Source organism: Haliaeetus leucocephalus, unplaced genomic scaffold (genome assembly GCF_000737465.1).
Source record: "Haliaeetus leucocephalus isolate CR32 unplaced genomic scaffold, Haliaeetus_leucocephalus-4.0 Scaffold306, whole genome shotgun sequence".
Taxonomy (NCBI): Eukaryota; Metazoa; Chordata; class Aves; order Accipitriformes; family Accipitridae; genus Haliaeetus; species Haliaeetus leucocephalus.
In genome coordinates this window covers 9,102,385-9,117,157 of record NW_010972742.1, presented here as the reverse complement: position 1 = coordinate 9,117,157, position 14,773 = coordinate 9,102,385, and the positions used below count along the sequence as shown (strand labels likewise).

The 14,773-nt window shown below is 49.6% G+C and overlaps 1 protein-coding gene across 1 annotated transcript in view; it reads right to left on the bottom strand.

Moving 5' to 3' along the window:
• DFNB31 (deafness, autosomal recessive 31) overlaps nucleotides 1-14,773 on the bottom strand; it is an 86,829-nt gene that overhangs the window by 28,051 nt on the left and 44,005 nt on the right. Inside the window, exons 2-3 of the mRNA XM_010571138.1 lie at nucleotides 13,845-14,060; nucleotides 1,357-1,482 (exon numbers count right to left, since the gene is read on the bottom strand). Of these exons, the coding sequence (XP_010569440.1) occupies nucleotides 1,357-1,482; nucleotides 13,845-14,060 (342 nt within the window). The remainder of the gene's footprint in view (nucleotides 1-1,356; nucleotides 1,483-13,844; nucleotides 14,061-14,773) is intronic.

Here is a 14,773-nt window from a genome sequence, read left to right as displayed (position 1 = left end):
GGGGATACAGCCGGGACAGCTGACCCCAACTGACCCAAGGGATATTCCAGACCACATGATGCCATGCCCAATATATAAACTGGGGGGAGTTGGCCTGGGGGGATCGCTGCTCGGGAAATAACTGGGCATTGGTTGGCAGCTGGTGAGCAATTGCATTGTGCATCACTTATTTTGTATATTCCAAACCTTTTATTATTATTGTCATTTTATTATTGTTATTATTATCATTATTAGTTTCTTCCTTTCTGTTCTATCAAACTGTTCTTATCTCAACCCACGAGTTTTACTTCTTTTTCCTGATTTTCTCCCCCATCCCACTGGGTGGGGTGGGGAGTGAGTGGGCTGTGTGGTGCTTAGTTACTGGCTTGGGGTTAAACCACGACAAACCCCAATGCCCCTTCCAGGAACAGCTGAGGTCCCAGGATGTCCCGTCCTGTTCTGAGACCTGGTACAGTGGGAAAGCTGGAGAAGCTCAGAGGTGATGTGTGTGCATGTGTACATGGTGAGACAAAAGAGATGCAGGATCTCACTTTACAAGAGGTCCGCAGCAAAACTGTAGCCAACTCTGGACCAGTGCAGCCTCAGGAGGGCCCAGCTAAACCTCAGAGCATCCTCTAGGAACCTGTTTGACTATGGAGGAAGCCTGATGTAACTGGAGGTCGCACCAAGTTAGGCTGCTGATAGATCAGCTCTGCTCTATCCCCAAGGGTGATCCTTCTGTTTCTGCTTGTTAAGACATGATCCTTGTGAATGCCAGTGCTGCAGGAGGAAACTAGCACACACCTGCTCCCACCGCAGCAAGCCTAGCCTCCTCTCATCGCAGCAGCTAAACACATTCCCTGCAGGCAGGCTAAGAGCACCTTGTGCAAAACATTAGCTCCAAACGTAATGGGTTTGGATACAAGATGCAGGAAGAGGGCACGGGACCAGGATCTTTAATAGAAAACTCTTCCCTGCTAGCACAGGGAGGTGAGAGTGACTTTCTTCACCTGCCAGGTCTGGGCTGCACTCTTAGATATCTACACCAAAAACATCCCCAGGCTATCTCAAAGGGGAGAAATCAGGTGTGGGGGTGTGCTAAGGCAGAAGGCAAGTACAACCTATTCCAGAAATTGTAAGGCTGCATTTGTCTCTGCACAACCACCTTGCTCCCTCTAGGCTTAGTATCCAAAACATCCAAAGAACCTGCCCTGAAAAGCCATCTCCAGAAATGCAACTCTCACCTCTCCATTGAGAGCCCTGCTTTGCTGGGGGCAGAGGGGTAGGAACAGCAGCAGTTATGTGCTGATGTGGCTCTGCAGCCACAGCATGTGAAGCTCTACGTCCTGCACCAGCCCACTCTGGGGTCACTCTTACCTTCAAGCCAGTGCTCTCTGCTTCAGAGCCTTTATCTACACCGGTGATGTAGATGCCCAGGGAATATTCGGCCCCTCCTCGGATCATCAGGCCCAGGGACTTCCCTTCATTCAGGACCAGATTCACCTGCAGAGGAATAGGAACAGTCATTGACGTGGTGTCCGAGTACTGCACAAAAAGCAGTCTCAGCTCCATGCTTCTGACAACAGCCACGTCCCCGCTGCTGCCACCAGCTCTCTCTGTGAGCAGCGCACATCCCGGGAACAGAGTCCCTTCTGGAGATGCCTCCAGAAAACTGCAGCCCCAGACGGAGCTCTAAACCAGGGATATCCCCTCCCTGCAGTGGCTGGCTCCTGTAGCAATGCAGAGGAGGGGGGAGAGCAGGTTTAGCTGCTCCTGTGGCTCCCTAGGCTTGTCTGTCTCCCCGTGCCTGGACAAATGGTCAGGGCTGGCTGTGGCTCAAAGGATGCTTTAGGGGTACATGGCCTGCAAGGTGGACAATGCCCTGTGCATGCCCAGAGAGCAGCATGGCTTACCACAGGCATGGCAGGGACAGACAGGGTGATTCTACCAAGGGGGGCATTTTCCAGTGAAGCACGGAGAACATGCAACATCCATGATTTGGGTTTGTCTTGTCTTTCCCTGTTTTTCAATAATTCAGAGGTTCAAATAGAGTGAGAGGACAGATCACATGCAGAAGGTGTGGAAGTCTGGCTCTTCCAAAGGAAAACTTGAAAGAAGAGAGAAAGATGATGGAATGACACCCAGGACCCACGTGACAAATCCAGAAGTAAAGCACTGGCATGGAAGGAGGTTAATGCCTCAAGTGGAGCAAGTAATGTTATTTCAGGAGGGGTCTGGGCCTCAGGAAAGGAGACACAGCTTAGACAAGGTCTGAGAAACCATTCTGCAGGCTGGAGTCCAGCTAAGGTGTCAGCCAGAAAAGGGACTGCCAGAGCTCTGCTGGATACTGCCCTTCTCCTCCTGTCTGTCCTACAGAAACCTAGCCTCCAGTACGAGCAACTACCAACATCAACTAGTAAAGCAAGCTACAGGTTTCACTCCAGTTTATGGCAAACACCCTCAGGGTCAGACAGAGCTGCTGTAAACTCTTTGGTGGAAGGCCAGGCTGCTCAGGACCACTACACCTCCCCTGACACCAGCTCCAGGTGTCACAGGACACAGGGTGACACAGCAGCACCAAAGAGTGCCCTTCTGTCCCTGTTCTGCAATCCTCAGAAACACAAAGAGGAAAATGTGCAGGTGAAGGGAGAGGTAAGATACATGGCCAGCTGGAATGCAGGATAGCTGTACCCCTGCCGTGTCCCTTGGCCAGACAGGGCAGCTCCTGTGGGACAGGGGAGGCAGCGGGAAATACGAGAAGAAAATGCCAGCTCTGGAGGACTGAGAGGGTTCAGCTATGTGAGGGGCAGCACACGGGGCCTGGGAGGATTACAACCATAAACCAGAGGAATAGTTGACCTGCGGCAGTTTTCAGTGCTCTCCTTTAACAGGTGCATCTCTGGGCTAGATACCTAGCCAAGAGAAATCCCCAAAGCACCACTGATGGAGCAGTGCCAGTCAGCACTGCCTGCGCATTTCACCTCTGCCTGCCCATGCCCTGTGCAAACGTGACTACACAGCAATGACCCACATCCATCCAGACTGGGAGATAGCCCAGCTCCATTTCTCTGCCCTTCTTTTATGCAGCAGTGACTGCAAGGGGCCACTCCAGGCACACTCCCCTCAGGAGGGGGTACAGAGAACAAGCAACAAGACAAGCAACACAGAGGCACAGGCTGCAGCGGGAAAGACACCGACACAGCCCCGGCTGGTCCTCGCACAGCTCCACCAGCCCAGCCATCGCCCCTGCAGCAGTCACTGCTCTGTGCAGACAGCAGCTTCACAGGACACCCTACCCGGGCACCCCGCCTGCCCAAGGCACAGAAGGCACTCAGGACTCCTCCACACAGCCATGCGCCTTGTTATCTCTAATTAATAATGCTAGGACAGGTTTTCCACCTATCCTGCCCAGAACAGCCAGCACATACTGCAACAGATGTTTAATATTTTCCACAAACCTCTGACAGGCTGAAGTACCACGCAGCACCTGGACAGCTGTCTTCCCCACCAAATGCTGGCTGTGGGGCTGATTTTGCAAGGTATGCCAAAGCTATTAGCCAGCTTCCCATCTGCCTCCTTCCAACCTCTCCTACTCAGAGGGCCTGATGATATATGAAAGTTCAGGTGAGAATTTAGAGTGAATGAGCAAGCCTGTGTTTAGCTCCCTTGAGGACTCTCAATTTAAAATGGCCTTTGTTCACTCACTGCACGACGTTTCCTAAATGAATAACTCCAGGTTTTTTTTTGCTTTTGTCCCAAGTTTTAAGTCAATTCTGGAGAAAAGCAGACAGCAGGAATAAAAACAAATGGGAAAAGCCAAAATGTGTTTCACACTGATAGAAACAACCAGAAACAGACTGTTTGTGAATGGCTTTTATATTTAAAACTCTTCATCGCAGTCAAATCAAAAGCTTGCACATTTATCTGGATGGAGAAGTCATTTCCAGCTTCAAGTCACTAATTAACCTGCCTTTCTAGAGGACACAGCATCACACAGGGAGTTCAGCCCAGCCTTAGAGAGGCTGGTATTGAAAACCCATTTTCTATCTTGGTGGTGGTGCAGCAGCAAGACAGAAATAAGCAGCAGGACATAAATCTACCTAAGGACAATACACTGCAAAGTTTTGTACTTTAAGAAATGTATGCCAAAACAGCTCCTACTTTTCTATACCTGTATCACAGCTGGCTGGCAACTGCATTAATGCCTCATCAGCTGCATGTGTTTTATGGATCTGCAGGCTAAAGCTGGGGTGATCCCACGAATGTGCTACAACACAGGCAGGCTCTCAGCACGGTGCTGCTGCCCTCTGCTCCCCGCACTCCAGAAACAGCTGTACTGTGGAAAGCCAGAGAGTGAGAACTGTAAGACATTAACTACCTGTATCAGCGTCCTTGTCTAGGGCTGCACAAAACTGATGTTCCCTGGGTTAGTCCCTCCCCTGCTTTGAAGTGCACAAAGCGCTGGAAACAATTCTAGGATTGAAGCATTGGAAAGGAACCATAAAGAGACCTTCACGCTTCAGGCTGGAGAGGAGAGCGGGCATTGTACCCATCCAACAGAACGTTCGCCTGTCAAAATCAAGGGCAGTTTAACTTTTTTTTTACGTGAAAACATTGCTCTGGACATAGAACAATTACTTTATAGAACATTTCACTGGGTTTTATTAGAACAAGAAAAATATTAAACTTTTCCACAGTCCTTCTCTTTTCTCCCCATTTGTCTAAAGACATTCAGGGCTTCCCTTCTACTGCAACTTCTTCACCGCACCACGGCTGTATCTTTCAAAAATTCCCCAACTTTGGGAAAAATACGAGTAGCATAAATGCAGCAAGTGCATGCAATCACAGATCAGGGTCAAAATACACTGCTAGTGGCAACCCTCTCTCCCTACAAGTCCCTAAACAACAAAATGTAGGTGCCAGCACTTCACTGGAGTTAGCAACACAAGGGGTAGCTCTATATCAAGACGTTTACATTTCCCTTTAACACTATCCCAATGGGCTGGTAAGCTGAGAAGCTGCTCTGCCCACCCCGATATCATCAGATCGAGTAAGAGATACTCCCTCTCCCTATAAACCTGACATGCTGCTGTGTCAGCCAGCTTGTTTACACACGTACCAGGCAAACCTAGTCTTCAAGGAGCAGAAAGCAATGAATACAGCCCCAAGCAGTAAAAGACTGAAAGACCTTCCCACAAACACAAGCTGTGTGAAAAAACCTAAGCACTACTTAAAAAATATGTCGCTGCTGGCAATCCCAGAAAGTTGGGTTGTTGAGGGCTTAATTGCATTTCTTAATCAACTAATACCTACGCCTCTCTGAATAAACCCTGCGGAAATCACAATAGAAACTTAGGCTGCTGGGAAAAGTGTGGCAGCAGCAGGGGCCAGAGAAATAACCACTCTTGGAGCACTTGGCTTATTGACAAATTGCAGATTTAGGGAATAGCTGAGAAATAAAGCGAGTGCTCACAGGCAGGGGGCTCAGTTTGATCAGACTGGGGAGCGATGAGGAAGGCAGGAAGGAGGAGCGGAGAGAAAGCGTTCAGGAGCCAAACAGAGCAATAAGCTGCTTGGCAGGATGAAGCAAAGGCTGAGTCACTCCATGTTAAGGGCTTAGGGATAAGAGGGGAGACTATTTTGCACACTATTTTCCAAGGGCCTCCTACCTCCCGTGACGGGGCACACCGCAGAGGTGGTGTTGGGTGAGGTTGGCACCATCATGCCAGCTGCCCCAAGCACAGCGTTGTCCGCACCCGCTGCCATCCTATTGAGGGCACCTCTTCCACACCGTAAGCCCACGCTCCAGACGCAGCTGTGGGGTGGGAGGGAGACTGCGGGATGACAGTGAAGCACAAGCCAAGCTGTGCTGTCCAAAGAGAAAGCTAAACATGTTCACTGTGACCAGGCTGTTGTTTCCAGTGGTTCCCACCACTGTGACTTCATCCTGCCATGATGGAAAGCACTGATCCTGGGCCCCACTGGGAACAGACCCCCAACACACCGTTTCCTGGACCAAGCCCTTCTGCTTGGGCTTTTCCACTCAGCTAAGCAGGTTTGTATACATATGATTAACACTTCTGTGCAAGTCTTGTCCCAGAAGAGCGCATTTTGGTTACATTTCCACTTTATGTTTCCTCCCTCCTCAACTCTCCCCCTGTTCTGCTGCCAGGCTGAAGCTCGTGAGAAGCTGTAACATACCTCAGGGGCTAATATCAGGGAGAGCTGGGATCACTCCAAGCTGCTAAATGCACAGCTGTCCTAACACCATCCTAAAACAGAGGCAGCAAGCAAGGCTGTGCAGAAGGGCAGTTATTCTGGGTGACGAAAGTGAAGACATTGAGGCAAGGTAACCCCCCTGCACCTTGCTGAGGAGGACCAGGTGTTCCCAGGCTCATGGTAGCACAGATGCTGCGCAGTCCCCACCTCCTTCCCTATGCCATACCAGGGCTGTGTCCAGCCCCAGGCAACTCCTGCGTGTACAACGCAGATGCATTTGGAAGATCAAGGTCACAGTTTTAATTTCAATTTCAACGCTGAAACATCTGCCGCCTCCTGTAGCAGGAAATGAAGGAAAAAAATGCCATCATCAGTAAGGCATTTGCTCTGAGCTGATTCTTGCATGGGATTTCTTTTCTCTGGGTTTATGAAATTACCTGTTGACAGATTCAATTTTACCATTAGAAAAAGCACTTTCAGACAAGAATTACTCTGCATCAGTACGATTCAGCACACAGCTGCATGAGTGGCTGAGAAGGTTTCACCCATGCCGACAGCTATTTCCCTGCCATTACTGCTACCATACAACAAAAACAACACTTAAGGAGGCTCGCAGGGCTCATCTTCCTCCTGCTTACCAAGGAAACCCCACTGGCTTATGTCTAGACAACCTGCAAACGTGCGAGCACAGCTCACAGGAAGGCAGAGCCAGCTCACGACCCATTAACTGAGGTACTGGGAGCAGCACAGTCACAGCTGCTAGGGGTGGTGGATCCGCCAGAGCTGCCTCAACATCAGCCCACCCTTCCAGGGCAGGCTTTGTAAGGCCATGCTGCGGCTTTGCTGCCATAGTGACACTGGCACCCACCTCCGAGTGTGTTTAATATTAGCACAGCTACAGCGCTGCCCCTGGCCACACAACAGGCACATGTGGGGCACTGGTTTGCAAACAGGTTCTTGTACAAGGTGTGTGCCAGGGCAGCGAGCATCTCCCACAGCTGAGAGGTGACACTCAGAGCAGAGGGACAGGCAGGCGACAACAGAAGCAGTGCAGGACAGTCTCTAAACCAAGTCCTCTGCCACGGGGCCTGATCCCAAGTCTTAGCCCAGCGGTGCTGCCCAGCTCTTGGCCATGCTGCTGTTGAGCCCAGCGGCTGCCTCTCCACTGGGCAGTGCTCAACTCATGCAGCACAATTACCACTTTTAGGTGCTTTTTTCTGCTTAAAGTGCCTGAAAAAACAAAGAGATGGCACTGCTGCCCACCAGCACGGGGTGAGGTGAGCCGAGGTCTGAACCAAGGGACATTTTGGAGTAAGTCTGCTGGGACAGTGCTACAGACCACCCAAGGCAGAAGGATACCTTTAATCCCCAGTGTCCTGGTTTCAGCTGGGATAGAGTTAATTGTCTTCCTAGTAGCTGGTACAGTGCTATGTTTTGAGTTCAGTATAAGAAGCATGTTGATAACACACTGATATTTTCAGTTGTTGCTAAGTAATGTTTAGTCTAAAGTCAAGGATTTTTCAGCTTCTCATGCCCAGCCAGCGAGAATGCTGGAGGGGCAAGACAAGTTGGGAGGGGACACAGCCAGGGCAGCTGAACCAAAGTAGCCAAAGGGGTATTCCATACCATGTCATGTCACGTCTAGTATATGAACTGGGGGGAGTGGGGTTGGGGGGGATCACTGCTTGGGGATTAACTGGGCATCGATTGGCAGGTGATAAGCAATTGCACTGTGCATTGCTTGTATATTCCAATCCTTTTATTGTTACTGCTGTCGTTTTATTAGTGTAATCATTATTAGTTTCTTCTTTTCTGTTCTATTAAACCATTCTTATCTCAACCCGTGAGTTTTACTTCTTTTCCCGATTTTCTCCCCCATCCCACTGGGCGGGGGGGAAGTGAGTGAGCGGCTGCATGCTGCTTAGGTGCTGGCTGGGATTAAACCACGACACCCAGGGAACTGGGGAGCCAGTGGCTTGTGTCACATACTCCAGTCATGACAGGGAACTAACCATATACCCCCAAGTAGCCTGGATAGTCTTCTAGCTGTAAAGCAAAGCAAAACCCAGCAAGGTCAGAGCAAGCAAAGTGAGAGATGCAGGGAGCTCTATCACTTCACACTAAAAATGTCATTACAATCTAATAGGAAGAAATCCTTCCTTATCTCTCCTGCATCTCTTATCCTTCATGCTCAAGTAGTCACCATTAGCATCTCAAACATTCAAGCCACGCAACGTTATCACAGATATATTTTTTCTTTCTGTTTTTTTATAATAATTACAGCTACTTCTGGATACAGAACTGCCTGAAGGCAAGGAGACGTTCGCAGTCTCTTCTTTATGTATATTTTCTTTTTTCTGCTGCACCAAAAGCTTAAAGGAATAAGCAGCTCCCCTGGCAATAAGCACATTAGAGCAACGATTCAGCTGATGAAATGGCGTTTCTCAGAGAATTAGCAATCCAACACTTGCAGAGCATTTTGCACAGTTCATCTTCCTCCCAGCTCAGCAGCACCTATGAGTTTTTGCTGGCTGATGGTTTCCAAAGTGCTTTTAATGAAATAAGCTGTTGATCCCAGAAGTACATCAATGACAACTCACGCCACAAATGGTCCTTGCTCTTGTGAAAAATCCAGAGGACTTAAGCCTGGACAGATCATAAAAACCAAACTGCTCTGAAGCACAAGGTGACCACGGGAAGCAGGTCCCATCTTTTCATCAGGCAGGCTACATCCTCTGTTGGGATGGGGCTGGGGGACTGTGACCTGCTGCTGTGTCTGTGCTGGAGACAGGTGGCTCTAACAGTCTTTTACCAGAGCTGTGCACTAGTGCAAGCCCTTCGTTTCATGCTTATTACTGACCACCATCACTGGCTACTTTACCTATGGGGAAGAAGGGCACAGGGCTCTGATGAAACACTGGATCCACTAAATACAACTACAGGGAAGGCTGTCCTTACTGCAGCAATATAATAGCAAAACTTGGGAAATATGGCCACCTCTTCAACAGACACATCTCTGCCACAGACAACACAGACATGGAAAGTGTAAAGATTTGCAATAACTTGCACAACTACAGGTGCATACACACCAGCACCTCCTTCTTCCCTCCATTCCCTTTAATTCTCACATCCCTTCTTGTGCCTTCTCATGAGATGTCATTCAAATAAGGTCAGGTCTACACTAAATAATTGGCCCAGATCTCAGCATTCACCTCCTGCTCATCCACACAGAATAGCCTCTGACCCAAGCTTGGTGCAAGCTGGAGTTTGGCCCAGAACCACTGACTGGAACAGGATGGTGAAAGCAAAGCCAGTGGACAGCTGACAGTCCACCAGTAACTTCCCAAAGCCCCATAACAGCTTCTTTGCGGCTGACAATGAAGGAATCCCAGCGTCCACACAAAAATATAACAGAAAGCCAAGGGCAAGGAATGTGCCAGCCCTGGGCCAGCAACATTGGCTGCCTTCTGCACTGAACCTGTGCTACAGCAGAGCTACCCAAGGAGGTCAGACTGACCCGTCAGCTGAAAGCCCAACCACCCTGGCTGCACACCAGCCCATCTGCTCCACAACACCATCCCACTGTCTGGGTGCCTGCTCCAGGAAGGTACACAGCCATGCACCAGATCCCTCCTCCGCCAGACGGATCGGTTACCCTATCACACACACGCCAACAGCAGCGGTTTCCATTTCAAGCCTTTTGATAATGAATGCTTCTGCCTACAGATAAGCAAACTTGTTAAACTATGCTACAAACCCCATCCTTTCAGGCATACAGAACAGATGCGCTGGAGGGAAAGGTAGCCAGACAGGGATATCTCTATTGCCTGATGAATGTAGGATGCCTCCACCAACCTTGAATTTAACCTTGCAAAAGCTGGAAATATCACCTTAACTACAGTAGCATTGCAGGCTTACTGAACTGTAGCAATGCATTAACAAACTTGCTGGTTTACATCACTTTAGCCTCCTGCTGTAGGGCTGAAGTCTGATCTCTTCTGTACTTTCCCAAATGATGCCTGTTTGAAAGCTTTTGCATATGTATTCCAGAACATTCAGATCGATTAGAAATAGGAGAGAGAAGGGGGGAAAAAATAACCAACTAATCCCCACCCCTTCCCTCAGAACGTAAAACCATCCAGAAATCAAATAGCCCTCGGGGGTACCTGTCAATTCCGGTTGACCGGGCTGAATTAACCAGGGATATGTTGCATTTATTTACATGATATTTGTGAACAGAATAACCCCCCTTTCAACAGTTAAATATATCTATATCTACACATACAAATAAAACCAGAAAAAACTACAGGCAGGCTGTTCCCATGTGCTGGGACATGTTTTCATCTGTCAATGGTGCACAGTAAGTCAGGACAAAGCGACTCAGCTAATTCATGCCCTGAAGCATGTGTTCAGACAAATGACACAGGCAGTCACACCAGATAACCCCTCTCAAATCCACCAGCCAGGTCAGGCTCTCCTCACTGCCAGCCAGTCTTTGATCATGGTGGGGCTTTCCTTCACCGTCAGCTGGCACCTCTGGATACAGCAGTGTCTGGGCAGCCTTGGTCATTTAAAAGCTGTAGCATCCAGTAATATTCTTTTGCCGGTCAGAGATGGGAATTCAGGAGTGGAGGTTATTGCAACCATTGACACCAATGAGCAGGACTGTCAGGAGGAGCTGGGTTTGGAGGCAGGCTCAAGGCAGTGCAAGGACCAGAGGAGTCAGGGTGCTTTTCTGAGCAACCTCGGGTCCCACCAGTGCTAACAGCTACCACGGCAAGCACTTCTGAACCACTGACCCAGCAAGCTAGGGAGAAAGGTGCATCATACTTGTGGTCAGAAAGGACAAAGGCCCATTAACAGAGCAAGGAGAAGGCCTCCAGGCAGTGCCCAGAGCTGTGCTACAGCGGAGCAGGAGGCACGCTGGAGTGACACAAGAAGTCAAGTCTGGAGTAACAGAGGGAGCCAAGGGCCACCACCAGAGCTGTGTGGGGATCCCAGGACTGAAACAACACACAGCTGATAACTTCTGTTAGAAATGCAGTACACGGCCAGCATGGCACAGAGGGGCACGATGGGAACAGCAGTGTAACCGATGTCACTGCTGATATGCCACGGAGGAGTAGTGCCAGGAGAAGGTTGAATGCTGCCTGTTCTCATGATGCCAGCAGCACTGCCCTCTGCATCAGATCTTTGCACACCCATTTCTGCGAGCTTCAAATATTTCCTGCAACTGACTTTGACTCTTGCCAGGTTAATAGAGGGGCCTTCACCCCCCTGCCCTGGAGTCAAAGCACGATCCTCCACTACAAGAAGTCAAGTGGCTGTTTGACTGAGTGAAGCTGCACCAAGGAATGGAAGAACAAGCTCAGATTTTGGAAGAGCCAGGTGGAGCGGGAGGTTCTTCACCACTCCTCATACCTGGGCAAAAGGTCCTGAAGCCAGCAAAGCCACAAGCTGGTAGCACCATGAAGACTGGGCACCCCACCAAAAGCTGGCAAATCTTCCCAGTGCTCTGCAAGTGCTGCACTGCCACAAAGAGGCATCACAAGCAATGGCACCACAGAAGCGCAGCTCAGAACAAGGGCAGTCAATTCTGTGAGCCAAGGTCCCACAGCCTGGCTCAGCTAGAATGGTGCCACAGTGCGAGACTCAGAGCTGGGGGCCCCCCCTCACACCTTGGCTGCTGTTGGATACACTTACGCCCAAGCCCAGCATGGATGCTCTTTGAAGTTTAATGTGGCCTTCATTCAACTTGGCTTCATTCCCTTCCAAAGCAGATTAAGCTATGGTAATTAAAGCTCTTCTAACTTGCAAAGTTCAGTTGGATTTATTTTCCTGTGCACCCCCTGGGAGCCAGCCCTGACGAGCTCGGGACCAGGAGCAGCACAGAGGAGGGTGTTTTGGTTTGATGACTGGCCCATGCAGCAGCCAAGCTGCCCAGAGACAGCTAGGGCACCTGCAATCACATCTCCCTAGGGACTGATGGGAAGGGGCTGTCTGGGGCCATGTGAGGCTCAGGCACTGGGCAGGGATGCATACAGCTGCAGGCTTCTAAGCATTTCATGTCAATACACAGCAAGGACTAAGGGAACAATGTGCAGAGAAACATTCCTACCTACAGCTTCAAAGAGTCACTGCCTGCTGTATCAAGGTGACACTGAGTGGTAGGGGGTGGGGGACACCAGCAAGCCAGCAGCGGTTGCTTTTCTCTTCTCCTTAAAGTAAAAATAATGGGCCCTTCTCCCTCGTGGCCCACATGAATATTTCATCAGCAAACTGCCTCATCCTGTATTAGATTTTTTTCCCCCTCTGGCTGAGATGGGAGGTTCCAGCTTACAGATTCCTCCACAGCCTTTCCAGGTGGAGCTGAGGACATTTTGGGCATACAGTCAAAGTGCTGGGGACAGCCCAAGTGATCTCAGGATAACAGGATGGAAATATGTCAAGGCTCCAAGCAACTCTGCGTTTGGGAAGCAAGTGCCCTGCTCACTCATATGACAGTAATTTGATATTCCATGAACACCAGTGAGGCAACACCATGTCCTGCTTGTACAGGATGAAGATGTTCCCTATCCATCACCACCGAGAGAGCGAGCAGAGTCTGCTCCTCCAGCCTGTGTCTCACTGCAAGGGCATCTGAGCACTGTTCCTCCACGTCTACAAGTCTCTAGGCCTGTTTGGGCAAGGGAAGCATGAGGGAGAAGAAACACTAAATCCTCAAGATCAGATATTGTAGCGTCAACGTATTCTCTGCTGGCTTCACTTGTAATAAGGCCTATTTCAAAGGAGGGCAGGCTCACAGTAAGAGAAGAGGACTGGGAATTAGATGTGCTAATATACTTTCCTTTCTTTCAAAGGCCCAAGATCCAGGCCCTGCTGCAGTGGCCAGCACTGGCCAGACACCCCCAGCTCCCCTGGGTATTGTTATGAAAGCCATTCCCTTCCCCACTCCTTTTTCACTTGCCAGGGCTTTTTACACAGGCGCTGCTCAGGCCCCTCTTGGCTCAGCCTGCCTCTCCCCAAATGGAAAAGGAAAATCACCTGTTTTATTTTATAGCATTCTTGGAAGAGAAAAGTTGTCTGGGCTTTTTTTTTTTTTTTTTTTTTTTCACTTAGACAAAACTGCAACGAGACCCAAGAAAGGCTCAAGGAAACACCTGAAAAAAACCTGAAAAGCAGGAAGAAGGGCAGTAATGCACTCTGAGATCTAGCCCTCCAAATCCACAAGCCCTCCTGAACATAACACCTATGTCAGCCTCTCAATGACCATGTTGGCAGCAGGCCTCCAGCCAAAACAACAACCTGTTCAGGAAAGGCCTTACAAACAACTTCTGGTTTGACCGCTGTTCCTGGCAGGACCCTCACCACCAGACAAGCCTGCATCTGGACAATGCCTTGTCTTCAGCTCAGGTTCTACTTGTGTCAAATGGGAACAAAGTCAATCCATCCTGTCCTATAGGACTCCTCGGGGGAGGCAGAGGGAAAGCTACAGACCAAGGGAAAAAAACAAGATCTAGTGTATCCTAAAAGAGAGACAGGCTATCCCAATGGAGGCCAGAATCACATGAATGAAAAGCATAAGGGGAATGAAGAGGGTTGGCATCTACATGCCCCCAGGGCTGTGGCTGATCCCCCTTGCTCACCTTTTTCTCATCTCCCTCTTGCAGGAGCTGGAGGTGGCTCCTCTTCTCACTGTCCTTGCGGAGGGAGCTGTTCTGGTGGTGCAGCAGGCCCATCGGCGGGGACACGCTCCGGCCCTGCGGGTCCACCCAGGTGTAAATGTGGTTGGTGACATAGCCCCCTGGGATGCGTCCCACCGAATGTACAGACAGGTTCAGTTTCTTGCAGCCTTTCAGTACCTGGAAGACAAGCCAAGGAAAGGAGAGAGTTAATAATGCCTACAGAGGGGGAAGGACAATCTGTCTTAGCACTCTAGGTTGACACGGCTTTGCTCTTCCTTGAGGTTGAAAGATCTCAAGCTACTCTGCAACCACCAACTGAATGACTGAGCTCCATAAAAAGCTAGTGAAAAAGCTAGGATATTTCTGTTCTCTCCTGAACTGCAACAGTGTTAAGGCAAAGCTGCTGCTGCTGACAGAGCAAATACACTCTCCCCATCAGCCAGGGAAAGAACAGAGTGAAGCAGAGTATGGGAGGTAAGGTGGGTAGTGACGTGCCAGGAGGAACCCCAGTATGGGTTGAACCTGAGACTGAGCAGTTTCTGCAGCTTTGGAGAGGAGTCAGAGCAGGACAGGGATCAATGCTGGAGGAGAACAGCACTGCTGGTCCCCACAGGTCAGCCCCAAACTCTGTCATTGGAAAAGCTCCTGATGCCTTCAGGGGACATTGACAACGCTCCCAGAAATTCAGCCTCTGTTGCCATTTCATTACCAGCTGCCTTCCTCAGCACAAGCAGTCAATTAGCGAGTACAATAATTATTAAATTTATACATATATTTAAAACAGCATGCACAGAGATGACCTTGGGACCCAGATACGGTGATCCGCATTCGCTCCTCTGGTCCCCCAGCTTCTACTGTGAGAAGCTGACATAGGCTTTATAGTAAAATTA